The 17,785-nt window shown below is 43.0% G+C and overlaps 1 protein-coding gene across 4 annotated transcripts in view; it reads right to left on the minus strand.

Moving 5' to 3' along the window:
* Nucleotides 1–17,785, minus strand: part of KDM4A (lysine demethylase 4A) — a 59,886-nt gene that overhangs the window by 23,623 nt on the left and 18,478 nt on the right. For all 4 annotated transcript variants that reach the window (XM_030574128.1, XM_030574129.1, XM_030574126.1 and 1 more), the window contains exons 6-14: nucleotides 17,271–17,374; nucleotides 16,529–16,666; nucleotides 15,008–15,258; nucleotides 14,102–14,292; nucleotides 12,866–13,224; nucleotides 7,974–8,094; nucleotides 6,283–6,461; nucleotides 904–1,108; nucleotides 517–593 (exon numbers count right to left, since the gene is read on the minus strand). In XM_030574128.1, the coding sequence (XP_030429988.1) occupies nucleotides 517–593; nucleotides 904–1,108; nucleotides 6,283–6,461; nucleotides 7,974–8,094; nucleotides 12,866–13,224; nucleotides 14,102–14,292; nucleotides 15,008–15,258; nucleotides 16,529–16,666; nucleotides 17,271–17,374 (1,625 nt within the window). The remainder of the gene's footprint in view (nucleotides 1–516; nucleotides 594–903; nucleotides 1,109–6,282; nucleotides 6,462–7,973; nucleotides 8,095–12,865; nucleotides 13,225–14,101; nucleotides 14,293–15,007; nucleotides 15,259–16,528; nucleotides 16,667–17,270; nucleotides 17,375–17,785) is intronic.

Below are 17,785 nucleotides of genomic sequence, written 5' to 3' on the forward strand. Positions count from 1 at the left end.
TTGGTCCAGAGCCCATGACACTTTCTGAAAGAACCCCTCTACTCTGGGCCGCCTTCCTCCTCAAAGAGTTAGATTTCAGTATCCCCTGCCACTGCAACAGCCACTGCTAAGCAACAAGTTGGCTGCATTTTGTATAGCAGAAGGTGTTTCATACAAGGAGAGATCAGAGATAAACAGACCACCACATTGCTGAAGAACTTCCTTTCTCCATTTCTGACCACCACAACAGCCTGAATCACTGCACGGGTTCTTTAAGCCAGAAGAAATTAAATCAAAAGGCCAAATGGCAGAGAATTACACTCTCGAGGTGTTTTCTAAATTACAGCCTTATCACAAAAGGGGAGCAGACACTGCACAACGGAAGGTTTCAGGAAGAGCTCTGCAACTAGCTTTCATCTGACCTTGCCCCCGCCCGTCCTCCCACGGGCTCCACACAGCTTGGATACCTGACTAATAGGATGCTCCCGAATCCTTACAGAGAAAGTCATGTGAGGCTTGTACAAGCAATTTTCTTACCTCTTCTAAAGCATTGTCTGTACACCTGGAGCACATCCAGTCTTCAGTGGCCTTGTCAGGGGACACACCATAACAACCTATAATGGAAACAAGCTGCTTAGGGAAAACAGCACTGGACTAATCTTACAGATCTCACCTTGGAGGTCAAAGAGGAAATGTGAAAATTACAGCCTTTGGGTGTCACGTCATAATCCCTGCGTGAGGGTTCCATACACCTCAAGTTTGCCTGTATACCACCCTCGCCCCACCATTCACAAGGCCCTGTGTTGCAGGTCTCCATGATCCACCTGAGAAATGAACTCTGTTTTTTAAGTGGAATTGTTACAATGTACAAGATCAGACTGCAGGGCAAGTTAGTGCCTGGGTGTGGGGTTTGGCTGTACTCACTAGCATGAACACAGACACTGCAGTTTTTGCAGGTGATCAGGACACTGGTTCCATCTTCCTCCAGGTAAGGGGTTGAGAGATTGAGGTCAGTGCTGCAGCCAGTTGCAGTGAAGCACATCTCAGGAATCAGAGGTTTGGTTCGTGCCTTCCTGGTGGCAGTACCTGGAGCAACTCCAGGGCTCTGACCATGGCCTCCACATTCTGCCTATGAAAGTGAGGTGGGGAACAGAGGTATATTTTACCGGGAATATTGAAAACCTCAGATTTCCTTCTCACATTGTTATTCTTACCACCAGCTTCTTCAGACAAATACAACTGCTACACAACAGCAAGCTTTACGTCCAGCGTAATTCAGAACATGATCCCATCTTTAAAGAGAAGCACAAGCCATAAGAACGGTCACACTGGGTCAGACGAAAGGTCCATCTAGCCCAGTATCCTGTCTACCGACAGTGGCCAGTGCCAGGTGCCCCAGAGGGAATGAACAGACCAGAGAATCATCCAGTGATCCATCCCCTGTTGTCTAGTCCCAGCTTCTGGAAAACAGAGGCGAGGGACACTCAGAACATGGTGTTGGATCCCTGACCATCCTGGCTAGTGTCTTGGCCTTCACAATATCCCTGGCAAAGAGTTCCACAGGTCATCTGTACCTTGTGTGAAGAAGTACTTCCGTATTTGTTTTAAACCTGCTGCCTGTTGTATTCAAGATGTGAGCATATCGTGGATTTATATAGAGGCATTATGATTTTTTCTGTCTTCTTATCTACCCTTTCCCTAATAGTTCCAAATATAGAATCATAGAATATTAGGGTTATTGGAGACCTCAGGAGGTCATCTAGTCCAATCCCCTGCTCAAAGCAGGACCAACACCAACTAAATCCTCCCAGCCAGGGCTCTGCCAAGCTAGGCTTTAAAAACTTCTAAGGATGGAGATTTCACCATTTCCCTAGGTAACCCACTCCAGTACTTCACCACCCTCCTCGTGAAATAGTGTTTCCTAATATCCAAGCTATACCTCCCACACTGCTACTTCAGACCACTGCTCCCTGTTCTGTCATCTGCCACCACTGAGAACAGCTGAGCTCCATCCTCTTTGGAACCCTCCTTTGGGCAGTTGAGAAGGGGGTGTGTGTGTGTGATAGCAGCTTTCTTCTGCAGACTAAATAACCTCAGTTCCCTCAGCCTCTCCTTGTAAGGCATGCGTCTCAGCCCCCTGATCATTTTCATTGCTCTCTGCTGGACTCCCTCTCATTCTGTTAACTTTGACTGCCGTTGCATATTGAGCAGATGTGTTCAGAGAACTATCCACAATGACTCCAAGATCTTCCTTGATTTTTAGACACCACCATTTTGTATGCATACTTGGGATTATGTTTTCCAATGTGCATTACTTTGCATTTATCAATACTGAATTTCATCTGCCAATTTGTTGCCAGTCACCCAGTTTTGTGAGATCCCTTTGTAGCTCTTCGCAGTCTGCCTGGGACTTCACTATCTTGAGTAGTTTTGTATCATCTGCAAATTTTGCCACCCCACTCTTGACTCCTTTTTCCAGGTCATTTAGGAATATGCTGAATAGGATTGGCTCCAGAACAGACCCCTGGGGGACACCACTACTTACCTCTCTCCATTCTGAAAACTCACCATTTATTCCTACCCTTTGTTTCCTTTTGACCAGTTACCGATCCATAAGAGGACCTTCTCTCTTATTCCATGACTGCTTACTTTGCTCGAGAGCCTTGCGTTAGTGACCTTGTCAAAGGCTTTCTGAAAGTCTAAGTACACTATATCCACCAGATCACTCTTGATTAGACATTTGTTATTCCTCTTAAAGAATTCTAATAGATTGGTGAGGCATGGTTTCCCTTTACAAAACCATGTTGACTCTTCCTCCACCAAATTGTGTTCATCCACCATCATTCTGAATTTCAATCTATTTGCCTGGTACTGAAGTTAGGCTTATCGGCCTGTAATTAATGAGATCGCCCTGGAGCCTTTTTTTAAAAATTGGTCTCAGCTCAGATTTCATGCTTCTGAAAAACACCTAGCCACATTTGTGTGAAGAAATAAAACTCACTAAACCCTCCACTAGTGTTCCATACTCTCTCAGTGCCCTACAGAATTTTCAGCCAGAGCAGCTTCAAATCCAGAGGTATTCCCATTCTCTCTAGAGTAAGCCTGAAGATGTTTGAAACACATCGTTCTGTGACAAGCAGCGAGAGATATATTTGTCTGTATGTGCCCCCTGGAATCACAAGGCCTCTCCCTTTCCCCAGAAGGGTCTCTGTGGCACAGCTTTACAATGCCTAGACTTTTACAGATTCAGAGTCACAGAAGACTGCAGTGCTATTATATGTTGTACTGTGCATTTAGTTATATCCTCTGATCTCCAAGGCTATGTCTACACTGGCAAATGACAAACTTTTCTTTCAGAGGTCACCCCCGCACCCAAAAGACAAAAGTTTTGCCGCAACAAGTGCCAGTGTGAACAGCATGTTGTCGGTAGAAGCATTCTACTGCTGACAATGCAAATGCTGCTTGTTGGTGAGAAGTCTTGTCAGCAGGAGAGCTGACAAACAGCGGATACACAGCCACATTACTAAAAGCTGTGTAATGTCGACATAGCCTAAGATTCTAAAGAATATACAAACTTTTTTAAACATCTCCATAGCTGTTTCATACTCTAGGACCTTGTCTACCCTTGCAACAGTGTGTAGGGTACATGGAGTGATATGCTACAGTGAAAAGTAGGCTGTGTCCACACAGCAGTGTGTAGCTACACAGCAGCGAAAGGCTCTGGCAGGGGAGGAAGTAGGGAAAGTCTGCTGGAACCCTTCCCTTCTACCTCCCCCTACCCAAGCCTTTCACACTGTTGGAGCTTTTCACGGTGGCTGGGAAAGGTTCTGGCAGCGAGACACCACACTGCTAAAAAGAACAGCATAGACATGGGAGGCACTGCTTGGGATATACAAAGCTGCACAGGATATATACCTTAAGGTTCAAGTGTGTCTATTCTATTCACCTAAACAGTGTCTCACCATTTACACGGCTATTTATACTCATGCTAGCTAGATGTGCAGTGTCTATTCTACAATCCACCTGGCCAAGCTGTGAACACCACTACTGTCTCAAATGGAAACTTCTTGTTGGGCAGACAGATCCTGGAAATGCATCTCTCCATTGAAAAAAAATCAAGAGACTTTCACAAACTCAGTGTCAAATTAGACACCAATTAAAATTTAAAGGGACGAGATGGGTGAGGTAATCTTTTATTGGACCAACTTCTTCAGGCTGCAACATTACACATTAAAATGTAAGGCATTTCTAACGGACTGCGACTCCAATTGCTGGAGAACTAGGTAACTGACGTCAAGATTGACAACTCAGGCTCAGTCCTCTTGAAAAACTTTGCTGCCTGGTGTAAGACGACACCTCTAGCTGCTCCTCTGCCCAAGTATCTGCTTAGCCAATTTACAAATCAAGACGAGACCACAATAACCAGAGTTATCTGCACAAATGCGTGATTGTATGTGTTGCAGGAGTTAACAAAATCCCCAGGCATTTTGTTGTCTACGGTATCAAAATGTGTGCAAGAGCCAAAGACAAACAAACAGTCTCCTTGCACCTGACCTGGGGCAACCAACTTCTTTGAGGCAGAACTTAGAGACTGTTCATTCTTTCCTTTACATTTTAGCCCTCTGAATGCAGTGCTCTATATGCTTGTCACATAGACTCAGACTTTAAGGTCAGAAGGAACCATTATGAACATCTACTCTGACCTCCCACAGGCCATACAATCTCACCCATCCACTTCTATAACAACAAACCCCTAACCTATGTCCAAGTTACTGAAGTCCTCAAATTGTGGTTTGAAGACTCAAGCTGCAGAGAATCTTCTAGCAAGTGACCCATGCCCCACGCTGCAGAGGAAGGCGAAAAACCTCCAGGGCCTCTGCCAATCTGCCCTGGAGGAAAATTCCTTCCTGACCCCAAATATGGCGATCAGCTAAACCCATAGCATGTGGGCAAGACTCACCAGCCAGCACTCAGGAAAGCATTTCCTGTAGTAACTCAGATCCCATCCCATCTAACATCTCATCCCAGACCACTGGGCATACTTACCTGCTGATCAATTGCCAAAATTAGGCTATCCCATCCCCTCCATAAACTTATCAAGCTTAGTCTTGAAGCCAGACATGTCTTTTGCCCCCACTACTCCCCTTGGAAGGCTGTTCCAGAACTTCACTCCTCTAATAGTTAGAAACCTTCGTCTAATTTCAAGTCTAAACTTCCTAGTGTCCCGTTTACACCCATTTGCTCTTGTGTCCACATTGGTAACTAAGCTTAAATAATTCCTCTCCCTCTCTGATATTAATCTCTCTGATATATTTATAAAGAGCCATCATATCCCCCCCTCAACCTTCTTTTGGTTAGGTTAAACAAGCCAAGCTCTTTGAGTCCTTTCATAAGACAGGTTTTCTGTTCCTTGAATCATCTTAGTAGCCCGTCTCTGAACCTGTTTCAGTTTGAATTCATCCTTCTTAAACATGGGAGACCAGAACTGCACACAGTAGTCCAGATGAGGTTTCACCAGTGCCTTGTATAACAGTACTAACGCCTCCTTATCTTTGCTGGAAATACCTCGCCTGATGCATCCTAAAACCGCATTAGTTTTTTTAACGGCCATATCACATTGGCGGCTCATAGTCATCCTGTGATCCTGTCACAAAACAGTGATCATCCTAGGATGCATAACCTCAGTAAAGACCTGCCCATTTTCCTTTCCAATACAGAAGCGAACATATTAGTTTCAAGATCCAACACAATCATGGTGGTCCCAAAAACCATTACAGATTTAGCCCAGCAGTCCTCCTTCACTCTAAATGCCTGAGAGAAGAGAGCTTCTACTTCTGCATGTACTCAGACAGTCATCAGGTTCTATCCAGTTCTCTCCCTTTATTTTAAACATGGGAATGTTCTTTCCCCATCCCTGTCATCAGAAAGCAGGATTAAGGTGAATCTCTAAAATTTAGTTTTCAAGAAAGAATTAATCTGAAAGCGAGGTGCTATGCACATAATTTTGAAAGGAATTTAACAAGTTTGAGCTCAGCCAGAGTTAAGGAGGGAAGTTTCAAAATGTATGCAGCTGTGAAACAACCAAGGAAGTTTGATGCAACCTGAGGTGGTAAAGGGGACAGCAATACTATTTACCGGATCACACAGGCCTGCAGTCTTATTTAGCAACAGACTGAAACAACATTATTCTAAGATAAATTCACAACCTACTAGTTTACAAAATCCTGAGGAATGTGGCAGCTCCCTTCTCCCTCAGCTTCTGCCATACAAAGAACAGCTTTGGGAGAAGTCCAGGGTGCTTACCTGGTATGTTTGGAAGAGCATGCATACAGCACAGTGAGGGGGCTGCTGAGCCATGATCTGATTATATTCTTTTTCTGCCTCAAAATTCTGAGGGCGATTCTGCCACAGCTGGCTAAGTGGTTTGGCCCAAGCCTCTGTCTCCTCAGCCTCTTCTTCAGGAGTCAGTTGCTCTGACATCTCTGCAACAAGAAATGGTTTCATTACTGTTAGCGATATGTCCTGCTGCTGCCACAGTGTTGCAAGGAGAGCTTAAGATAACCACCAAGATTAAGAATGGTAAAGAGAGGGGCTCCAATTTCTGACAGTGGGAAGTACATACATGCCAGGAATGGTGAGAAAATGTTTATTTCCTTCTGAAAACATGAGGAATTTAGCAGAAACATGAGCTGAGTACACCAGAAAGAGTGATACAGATGAGAAGTATAGGCATGCATAATCCTGCTCCTGCTTACAATGGGGTGACCAGCCCACACAAGCTCTGAGCAGGGGCTAGAAGGGGCCAATTAACCTTATATGCTGCATCTGGAGGGTAACCAAGGACTGGTTGGAATAGCAAATGAAACTCGTACGGGGAAGAAACTGGGGCAGGATTATAAGCCAGGAAGTGAGAGCAGGAAGGGACTGCAGGGAAGAGGTCTGCAGTCACTCCCTGGAGGGAAAGGGAGTTAGCTAGGGCCGAAAAGGAGATCCAGGGGGATAGTAAACCTGGGTTCCTGCCCTAGGGTGGGGAGTCAAACAAGAGGCAGAGAATGGAGAAGTAGCCATACAGAGCAGAGAAATCTCTAGTGGCAAGCCAGAGACTGGCAAGATAGACGTGGGGTAGGAAGAAGCCCAGGGAATAGCAGCAAGGAGTGGGACTGCACAGACCTGGGCAGCTGGTTATAGGGTCCCTGGGCTGGAACCCAGTGTAGAGGGAGGGCCTGGGCTCCCCTACCAGCCACTTGAAAGTGGCACAGGATCTGCAGACTTGGAAAGGAAGACTGTCTGCAACATCTCTGGACAGTTTGTCTAGCAGGACTCTTATCCCAGAAGGCGGGCGGACTATATACTGACTTACTGGAGGGCCAAGTCACAAACAGGGAGCACACTGAGCATGCTCAGAGACAGGGAGCTCACAGCACAAGCAACCGATGAAGTGAATGCTAATTCCCAGACCTAATCACAAGGAGGAGAACCTGTAGTGAGGTGAACCTCTTCACACGGCTCCTTGGAGCCTATAGTTTAATCAGATCCAAAGCATATACAGGCTAAATGATCAGTCAATATCCGTATTTTAAAAAAATATAGATATTTAGTGGATTATTGGAAAGCTCTAAGGAAGCATCTGTGGAATACAGAAATGAAGTTCAGATATGTTTAGAGTTTGACTGGTACACACAGTTGTGACTTTCTGTGGCTGGAAAAAAAATTCACATTCCAAAGAAAGTAGTGGGAAAGAGTAAACACTCGGGTGTGAAACAATTCCACTGCTGAGGTCATGCACTTGAGAATGAAGCAGGAGTTCCAAGCAGAACTAAGAACCTCTCCTAAGCTGGAGAGAAGACACAAGCCTAGATGCCTCCCATGTATCTTCAGTTATCTCATGGAACGTACCATATTGTCCTCATACATCTTGAGCCCCCCTTCTACCTTCCCATCCAAGGTTTCCCCATATAGCTGAATCCTACTCGACTAAAGTATGTAGAACTTACCATCATCACTGATGCAGTCTTTAACCACAAGAGGATGATGACGAGGAAGTTTGCTCAAGGGCTGGCGACGACCCTTTGACTTTTTACTCTCTTTCATTGATCTCATGTACTCCTTCGCCACCTGGACAAGGCAAAGCAGCAACTCAGCAATCATGATGTTACAGCCAGTCAGATCCATTTTGGCCCAAAACAAGTTTAAAAAGGGGCATTTTTACAAGACATTAAAACAAAGAAATATTTATATTAACATGTATATTAAACTTTGGATTTATGCTTGCGAAAGTATCTGAAACCCAAGTATTTTAGCATTGTACTGCTAAAGGACAGCCAGACAGCAAAAGTGACTGTTTTCATTGTTCAAGCAGAGTGAAATGCACACAGTTAACCAGTAACCAATTAATGGTGAAAAGTAAGTTAGATCTGTTGTGTTATACAAGTCCTAATTCAGTCCATTATACAAGTTTGTTTACATACGACAAGCTAAAGCTGAAGAGACACTAGCAAACTGGACTGTTTAAGTTAAAAACAGTGGTAAGGGGTCTTCAACGTTCCCAGTAAAATCCTGGGTTGATATGAAGACATGCTGAAAGATTCTAGAAATGGGAGAAAACATTTACAGTTGAAGTCACCTAAGTGTGTTTTGATGAGTTAAAGGCTGAGACTGCCAAGATCTTCCAGATATCACTTATCTGGGGGGGATAAGCGCATGACACTGAAAAAGTCAGTAGGATGCCTGGACTGGAAGGAATGAGCTTTGCTATTAGAACTGGTGCTGCCCAGCACTGTCTCCTGGGAGCCCATGATCCAATGCAACATTGTTGACTATTGCCATATTGATCCTAAAAGATGTCCTGATTAGATCAAACCAGAGAGAGAAGTAACCAGATGATTTCACTACACCACTTCTGGCTTTGGCTAAAATCATGAACATCTCAAGTATAACTCCAAGGCTCCTACTGTCATCCACCTTCTTCCATCACCCTTCTTCCCCACCTTACTGCACCTTTTCCCCCCTCCTGGCAAGAAACTGGCTTAGCTTGCTCAGACCACTCCAATTTCTGCAACATTACTGTGAGTCTGGGATCAGAAAAGGAGCTAAAAGCAATGCCTTAAACAACCTGACACAGGTGAAAGTTTGCCAGATCTCCGTGTGGCTGATAAGCCCACATGCTAAGTCTGTAATTTCTCTGTGGCTAGGATGCAAACAGAAGATTTCTCTCCCCTTTCCAAAGATTCATGGATTATAAAGCCAGAAGATCCACTGTAATCATCCAGTTTGACCTCCTGTATAACACACAGTAGGACTTTCCAGAATTAATTCCTGTTTGAACTACAGAATCTGTTTTAGAAAAACACTGAATCTTGATTTAAAGATGTCCAGTAACGGAGAATCCACCACAATCCTTCAAAAATGGTCCCAATAGTTAATTACCCCACCTGTTAAAAATGTGAGCCTTATTTCTGTCTGAATTTGGCTAACTTCAACTTCCAGTCATTGGATCTTCTTGTAACTTTTCTCTGTGAGGCTGAAGAGCCCTCTATCATCAAAGTTCTGTTCCCCAAGTAGGTACTTATATACTGATCAAATCACACCTTAACCTTCTCTTGATTAAACGGAAAAGACAGAGCTCCTGGACTCTCTCTTTATAAAGCATATTTCCAATCCTTTAATCATTTTCACGGCTCTTCTGTGAACCCTCTCTGATTTATCATCATTCTTGAATTGTAGTCATACCAGGGCCAAACACAGATGTAATACAACAGGGGTTCTCAGACTTATGTACTGGTGACCCCTTTCACACAGCAAGCCTCTCCCCTTATATATTACAAACACTTTTTAGTATATTTAACACCATTATAAATGCTGCAGGCAAAGCAGGGTTTGGGTTGGAGGTTGACAGTTCACGATCCCCCCATGAAATAGCCTTGCGATCCCCTGAGGGGTCCTGACCCCCAGTTTGAGAACCCCTGTAATATAACTTCCTATTCAAGATTCCACTTTATACACCCAAGGGTTAAATTAGCCCTTCAGGCCACAGCATCATATAGGGAACATATGTTCAACCAACTATCCACCATGACCCAAATTCTTTTCAGAGTCCCTGCTTCCCAGAATAGGAGTTCGCCATCTTGTAAGTATACCTTTAATTGGCTACACTGAACCATGTATTGTTTGCCTGCACCAAGCTGAAGAGAAATCCAGATAGCTCTGTATCAGTGCCTTGTTCTATTGTTTATCACTCCCCCAATCTTTGGGTCATTACAAATAAAGTTTTGCATATGAATGCTTATTTTCTTCCAGACCACTGATAAAAGTATTAAATAGCATAGGGCCAAAAACTGATCCCTGCAGAACCCGACTAGAAACACAACTGCTTAATGATTCCTCATTTACAATTACATTTTGAGACCTATCAGTTAACAAGTTCTCAATCTATTTAATTTGTCTCATGTTGACTTTGTACTTTTCTAGTTTTATTCAAACTGTCATGTGGTACCAAATCAAATGCCTTACAGAAGCCTATGTATATTAATTACATCCACGTTATTATGTTTATCAACCAAACATACTCTCCTCCAAAAAAAATAAATTGTTTGACAATCTATTTTCCATAAACCCCAGTTAACTGGCATTACTCTCCTTTAATTCTTTATTATTCAAGTCCTGTATCAGTAGTTGCATTCTTCTGACCAGGATCAATGTCAGGCTGATAGGCCTATAATTATTATGGTCATCCTATTTACCTAGTTTTCCTTCAGTCCTCCGGAACTTCCCAAGTATTCCAAGGGTTACTGAACAATCAACATTAATGGTCCAAAGAGCTCCTTGGCCAGCTCTTTTAATAAACTCAGAAGCAAGTTATCTGGACCTGCTGATTTAAAGAGGTCTACCTTTAGTAGCTGCTGTTTAACATCCTCCTGAGTTACTACTGGAATGAGAAGTATTTCATTGTGAAGTACGCACACATCTGAATCCCCCGCTCCACCCCAAATACAGAACAGAAATATTTAAATGGACACTTCAGCACTATTGACAATTCTACAACTTCCATCTAGTAATGGACCAATATCATTTATACAAGCAGCAAAGAGTCCTGTGGCACCTTATAGATTAACAGACGTATTGGAGCATGAGCTTTTGTGGGTGAATACCCACTTCGTTGGATGCATGTTCCTGATTTGGTCAATAACTTTTTAGTTTTGTAAATCTGGCCCTTTAAAGACATCAAGTGTGTGTATTGAATTTTATATTTTTTGGGTTTACACAGACTGATCAAGACATGCTCACTCGATCAATCTGTGATATTTTGTTTTAAAGGATAATTGAGCTGGTTTCAGCACCACCAACTCAAAGCTACCTGAACTAAAAATCTCGCCCCTAAAATACCACCAGTAAAACCATTTAGAAAGACTAAAGAAAGGGTTTCTTACTATAAAAGACCATCCAACAAAAGGGAAGTGGAACAAGAGAAGCTGTACTGCTTTCATTTTAATTTCAATTTTTTATAGAACATAAGAACGGCCACAATGGGTCAGATCAAAGGTCCCTCTAGCCCAGTATCCTGTCTTCCGACAGTGGCCAATGCCAGGTGCCCCAGAAGGAATGAACAGAACAGGGACTCATCACATGATCCATCCCCTGTTGCCCATTCCCAGCTTTTGGCAAACAGATGCTAAGGACACCATTTCTGCCCATCCTGGCTAACAGCCACTGATGGACCTATCCTCCAGGAATTTATCATCTAGTTCTTTTTTGAACCCTGTTAGAGTCTTGGCCTTCATAACATCCTCTGGAAAAGAGTTTCACAGACTGTGTGTTATGTGAAGAAATACTCCCTTTTGTTTGTTTTAAATCTGCTGTCTATTAATTTCATTTGGTGACCCCTAGTTCTTGTGTTATGAGAGGGAGTAAACAACACTTCCTTATTTCCTTTCTCCACACCTGTCATGATTTTATATCCCGCAATTATATTCCCCCCTTAGTTTCTTTTCCAAGCTGAAAAGTCCCACTCTTATTAATCTCTCTTCATATGGAAGCTGTTTTATACCCCAAATCATTTATGTCACCCTTTTTTGAACCGTTTCCGATTCCAATATATTTTTTTTGAGATGGGGCGACCACATCTGCAAGCAGTATTTAAGATATGGGTGTAACATGGATTTATAGAGAGGCAATATGCTATTTGTTGTCTTATCTATCCCTTTCTTAAGTGATTCCTAACATTGTTAGCTTCTTTGACTGCCGCTGCACATTGAGTGGATGTTTTCAGAGAACTATCCACAATGACACCAAGATCTCTTTCTTGAGTGGTAACAGCTAATTTAGACCCACTCTTTTTTTTAATATTATATTTTTCTTCTCGCGCTCTATAATTTTTTTTTCTGTGAGTTTAGTGAAAATGTAACAAGTTTTAATGATGGCTATTTATACTGGATATAAGAGCAAAAATGTGACATGAATAAAACAAGGGTTTAATTAATGTCTTATACGTTGTTGGTCCCAAGACCCCTTTTATCAACCTGAAATTTTTTTGAAATGTTCACTTTAGAGATTTGAGGTGATAAAGAAATTTGGTTTTCAAAATGTGTGACTTTTTGACTTGTGTCCCAGGTAGTATTATACATCCAAAGGAAAAAGGTTTCTCTTGATCCAATTTGTGAGATGACAGTACCGAAACACTGACAGTCTGGTTGGTAATTTAAATTAAATTACAGTCAGGTCCCATTGTAAAGATTAAACGACAGAAATTACCAAGCAAGGAGATCTGCTGTACTGACACCAGTAGAATCAAAAGCGTGAGTGCAATAGACAGACAACTTAACAAATCCACCAAATTCACCACAGCATAATGCAGTTCTGAACTTTTCTGATTAACAGCTGCCATTCATACCTCTGCCAGCTCCTGCTCATTCACACTGGCTGTAGTGCTGGTTTTCTTCCCTGAAGCACGTGCACTGTCAGAGCCATTGGTATCTCCTTTAGCATAGCTATGGACAGTAAGAACCCCGGCTTGGCCAAAAGTTCGTCTGGGCAATAGTTCAGCTGACTCAGAGTCTGAAGAAGTAGAATATGCTGGAGAGCTGGACTGAAGACTGAAAGCTGAACTCTGCTTAGAAGCAGCGAGGGCTGAGGTGGAATTGACTGAATGAGGAATGGAAAGATCCAGTGCAGCTGCCTCTTGCTCTTCCTCCTCCTCCAGTTTCACATTTTTCAGTTCTTCAAATCTGACTTCTGAAGAATCCACATAATCTGAAACAAAGATAGATTGTTGATGAAGTCAGGGCAGCTTGGAGACTGCCTTGAATTAGATGCCAGGAAGTGATGGAGAAGACAACCACCAGACAGGAGGCTGCTGGCTGTGCAGAAGGAATGAAATGCACAATCAGGAAACAGCAGCTGATTGGCTGAAACATCCTGTTAGGAGATTCACACACTGCTTAGCAGGCAGGATCCTACAGTAAGATATGCACGTGCTTTACTGAGTGACTGACCCTTGCTCTTTTCCTCTCTGTCAAGTCACTTGTCTAATGCCATAGAAGCTCCCTGGCCAGGACTGTTGAAGCACCCACTATGTTTCTAGACAGAGGGAAATGAAGAAGTGGAAAGACTAGATACGTCTTGAAGCTAAAAGGGCCAGCTTTCTTGCAAAAATCTCAAACACTTCCTCTTTCCTTTTAGGCTTCTTGGAAATAAGAAGCTCCAAGGACATCTTCAATCATCCAAGCAGCCACAAGACAGTTTTCTGCACCCTTGTTCTTCCCCTCCCTCCACCCTCCTCACGTTGGTCTCCTCCTACAAGTCTGGTGCCAACAAAATCATTTAAACAAGCAGTGGTCTCCATATGAACCAGTGGTGGAGGCAAAAATGCCACACACCCAGGAGCAGAGGGCAATAAATTGAAAGCCTCCTAAAGAGGGACTCTGGAGAAGGAAACCCCAGGCACATGAATATTCCAAACACTCTGCCTGTCAAGGTTCAGACAGGCCTTTGTGACACACTGTCAAACTCAAATGGCCTCTTATTTAAGAGGGAATGACCTGGATTCAGCACCAGTGCCTCTGATCTGTCAGACCTTTAAAACACAAACTTATACTATACAGTAAGATGGAACTTGAGAAGCGATTACCTGAAACTGGGAGTCCATCTTCACCCTGCTGCACAAGCTCACTAGTGGGTCTGTCAGCAGGCTCTGCCACGTCCACCTCATACTGCACAGAGCTCAGCTCCTCCTTCGGAAAGGCTTCGCTCTGACTCACTTCTTGGGGCACCTCAAGGCAGACCCTATGCCTCTTGGTTCCTATGCGATGCTTGGGCAGACTGCAGGAAACAAATCCACACGTGGCTGATCACACAGAATACTTAAGTGAAATGTCAGGTCAGTACCCTCAAGAAACGCCTGGTTTGGGTCATATGCCTGATGCCAGGACTTTTAGAAACCAGCACTGGGCAAGCCAGGCACTCTTTTGGCTATTCCAAAATAGCCTTGTGTAGTACCACTCATACTTACTCTTCCCTCAGCCTCACAATGTCTGATTAACAGATGCCAGAGTACATCCAGAGACATCACCTTCCTTTAAGTAAAATTCAAGACCTCTACCTTAGACATCACTGTTCAACTATTCCTTATGCAACAATGAATAGGAACTGTGTACTATCATGGCAGCTCCAGCACTGATGCTGCTGGAATTTGGCCATGGAGAATGTTTCCACAATCCCACCAGAATGCTGCTTTGCTCTGGTCTCCAACATACAGCACTGCTCCCCAACTTCAGGCTTTTCACAGCAATGACCCAAGTAGGCAAACCATGGTGGACCAAGCTAGTGCTGTTGTATGGCTCCCTGTCAATCCTCCTCTGACAGACACAAATCAGCTTGGACCTAACCACTTTAGTGAAAAGCAAATCTTCTTCCTGAGACAGGAACCTGCCCAGTCCCAGCTGCTACTGTTCCATAGGAACGTAAAGCATTCCAACGCAACAGATTGCACTGGCTTGTCGTTGAACAGGGAAGCATTCACCACTATGTGACATACCTCTTCTTTTCGTCCATGTACACATCCTCTTTACATGACTCCCCAGTTTCTATTTCCTCACTGCACTGCTTCCCATTCTTGACTTTCTGGAGAAGCTCCCCCTTGAAGAACTCTGCTGCCTCTGGTGTGGGAAGAGTGTGGTCAATCGTAGTCACATCTTTCCCAGCTTTCCAGAGCTTGTAGCGATCTGGCTGGTATTTCCTCACAAAAACATCCATGGAGATCTTCACCATATCCTTCCGACATGAGCACTGCAGTTGCACAGAAAACACTAGGCCAATTACACAAGCATTTTATTTTCCAACCCAATACCACTTTGTTTTTTTGTTGCTCAACTGATCCGAAATATCTGCAAGTGGTGAGACTTTCACATCTAAAATCTCCCTTGTCAGAATTGTCCACCTATTATAACCGGGGAATCAGCGAGGACAAAGATTAAATGGCTTGTCTAAGATCACGCAAAGAAGCCAACAAAAATGAAAATAGAAACAAGGTGAGAGAGCAGGTTGCTAGCCAAGAAGAAAAACCAGGCCAGAGTGTATCAGCCTATTGGTGGAGTTATCCACTTAGTTAACAGCACCAACCCAATTTGCAGGTTGCTGGAACTCACTCACAGAAATTTCTGCTCTGGGTCCTCTGATCTTTATATTGCAGAGATGAAGCTTAAATAACTTTGTAGCTTGGATGAGAATGCAGTTGGGTCCATGGACAGGTCTTTCACTTCAAAAGTTCTCTGCCTAGTGGCTAAAAGTTGACCCTTCTTGTCCAGAGTTAATTCCAGGGCTAGCAAATCTCAAGCAGTGTGTGTGTGTCCAGGGTAGGAAAGTAAGGCTAGTCTGCATGGTGGTGAGAGGGAGCGATTGTTTGGACTGAACAGGCTCTAGTACTTCATAGATTTTTTTAGTTGAATCCTCTGGCAAACAGCATTCTATTTGTGGGCTTGTCTACACACAAAAGTTGTATCACTTTAACTATCCTAGCAGAAGTAGGGCAGTACAACTAGTTATATCGATATAAAGGTGTTTATACCAATGTAGTCTATTCCCCTAAGGAAAGCAGAATAAGTTATACTAGTATAAGGCACCTTTATAATGATATAATGTCCCACTAGGGGTTGTGCCAATTTAATTACCTCAATACAAAAACCACATCTCTAAGAGAAATAGCTACAGTACAAAAACTCTGTTTAAACTAGGCCTAAGACCATGCCATCATGTGCAACCTTCCAGTACCACCTCAGCCTTACACAGCAGTTATAGGTTTTATCTATTATGCTCTAAACCCTTAATATGATCCGACCTGATATATCCAGAAGAAGAGATCGATGTTCCATTATTTGCTGCCCAGATTCTAAATGGGCACCAAACCATTAGATAAGAGGCTCATTTGACTCTGCTGCCTGTAGTTATATTAGATAGAAACAATGGTTTCTTCTAGAGCATCAAAGAATCAGCTGTCAAAAAATACACCAAAGTGGGTTTTTTCATATGCAATAAAAAAAAGAGACAATAGACCACTTACTAACACAGACTGTTTTCCATATTCAATCCACCGAAGAGTAGCAAAGTTGGTAGATTCAGCACAATTAAACCCATGATTAAAGCCAGCATGATAACCATAAGGGAATGTTATCATGAATTCTCCAGCTTCCTGTGTCACCTAAAAGAAGGGAAGTCCACGCAGATTGTTAACTGGTTCACAAAAAACAGTTCTCATTCTCCTGGGTTTGATATACAAGCTGCCTTTACTCTCCTCTTATGCAAGAATTTTCACTGTTTCCTTACCATGCAGGAGAGACTCACTCAGCAGCAGCTGGTAAAATTGCAAAGACGACAAAATGACTTAAAATGTTTATTTCAAGTTATACTGGCCAGGCAAGCAAATAGATTCATGCCCTACTCAGGTCTCCTATTGCAGTGTAATGAACTACAGTTCAAAACTAGTCTCGATAGCACAGTATTGAATATACAACAGAAAACTGTTGGCAAAACACAGGTCCTCAGCAATTCATCTACATAAGCAGACAAGGTCAGACAACCCAAGACCACAGAAGATACAGGTTTATTGTGCATACTTCTAGAAGTCCTAGCCACATGTGCATAAGAATTTACATTTTAAAATTTTTCTTTTGCTGATTAGCTTAAAAAAAATCCCTTCTCATCTGCCCTCCTCAGAAATCCCCACCCTGCAACCCAGCAGACATTCTGGGAACCTTTGACTGAATTTGCTGTACTTAAAAGTATCCCAGGCCTTTTCCCTTCACCTTATCAAATGGGATGCCATATTTCTTCAATATCAATGGAGAGATGAGGGTCATCTTGTGACGGAGAAAAGCTTCACAACTCTGGGCACTTCCTGGAAAGAAGCCTGTTTAAAGAAAAGTATGGAGAGATGTTGAACGCTCTGCTGCTGCAATCGAGAAAGAGTAAGTTAGTTAATCACTACTCTAGTAGGAAAGTTACTGCTCACACGAAGTATGTTGTCTCTGGCCTAGAATAGGTGTATTCCATTCTGGACTATACTATGTAAGGAAGACATGGTCAGAAATCAGATTGGTGACCTAAGCAGATATAGCTGCAGGCCTTAAAGAGGCCTTCTGTACAATATAGGGAGGGATGGGGTGCAGTTACCTTCCCCAAGTCAACAGAAACCTTTATCAAGAGAGAAAAGACAGTCTGCATATTCTTTTCTTGCCTTTTAAGCAAATTCAAGTGTCAGCAACGGATGGGTAACTTCCTGTTTTGGAAAGTTAAGTTTTTAATACATGGCAACCAAGTA

Source organism: Gopherus evgoodei, chromosome 8, assembly GCF_007399415.2.
Source record: "Gopherus evgoodei ecotype Sinaloan lineage chromosome 8, rGopEvg1_v1.p, whole genome shotgun sequence".
NCBI lineage: Eukaryota > Metazoa > Chordata > Testudines > Testudinidae > Gopherus > Gopherus evgoodei.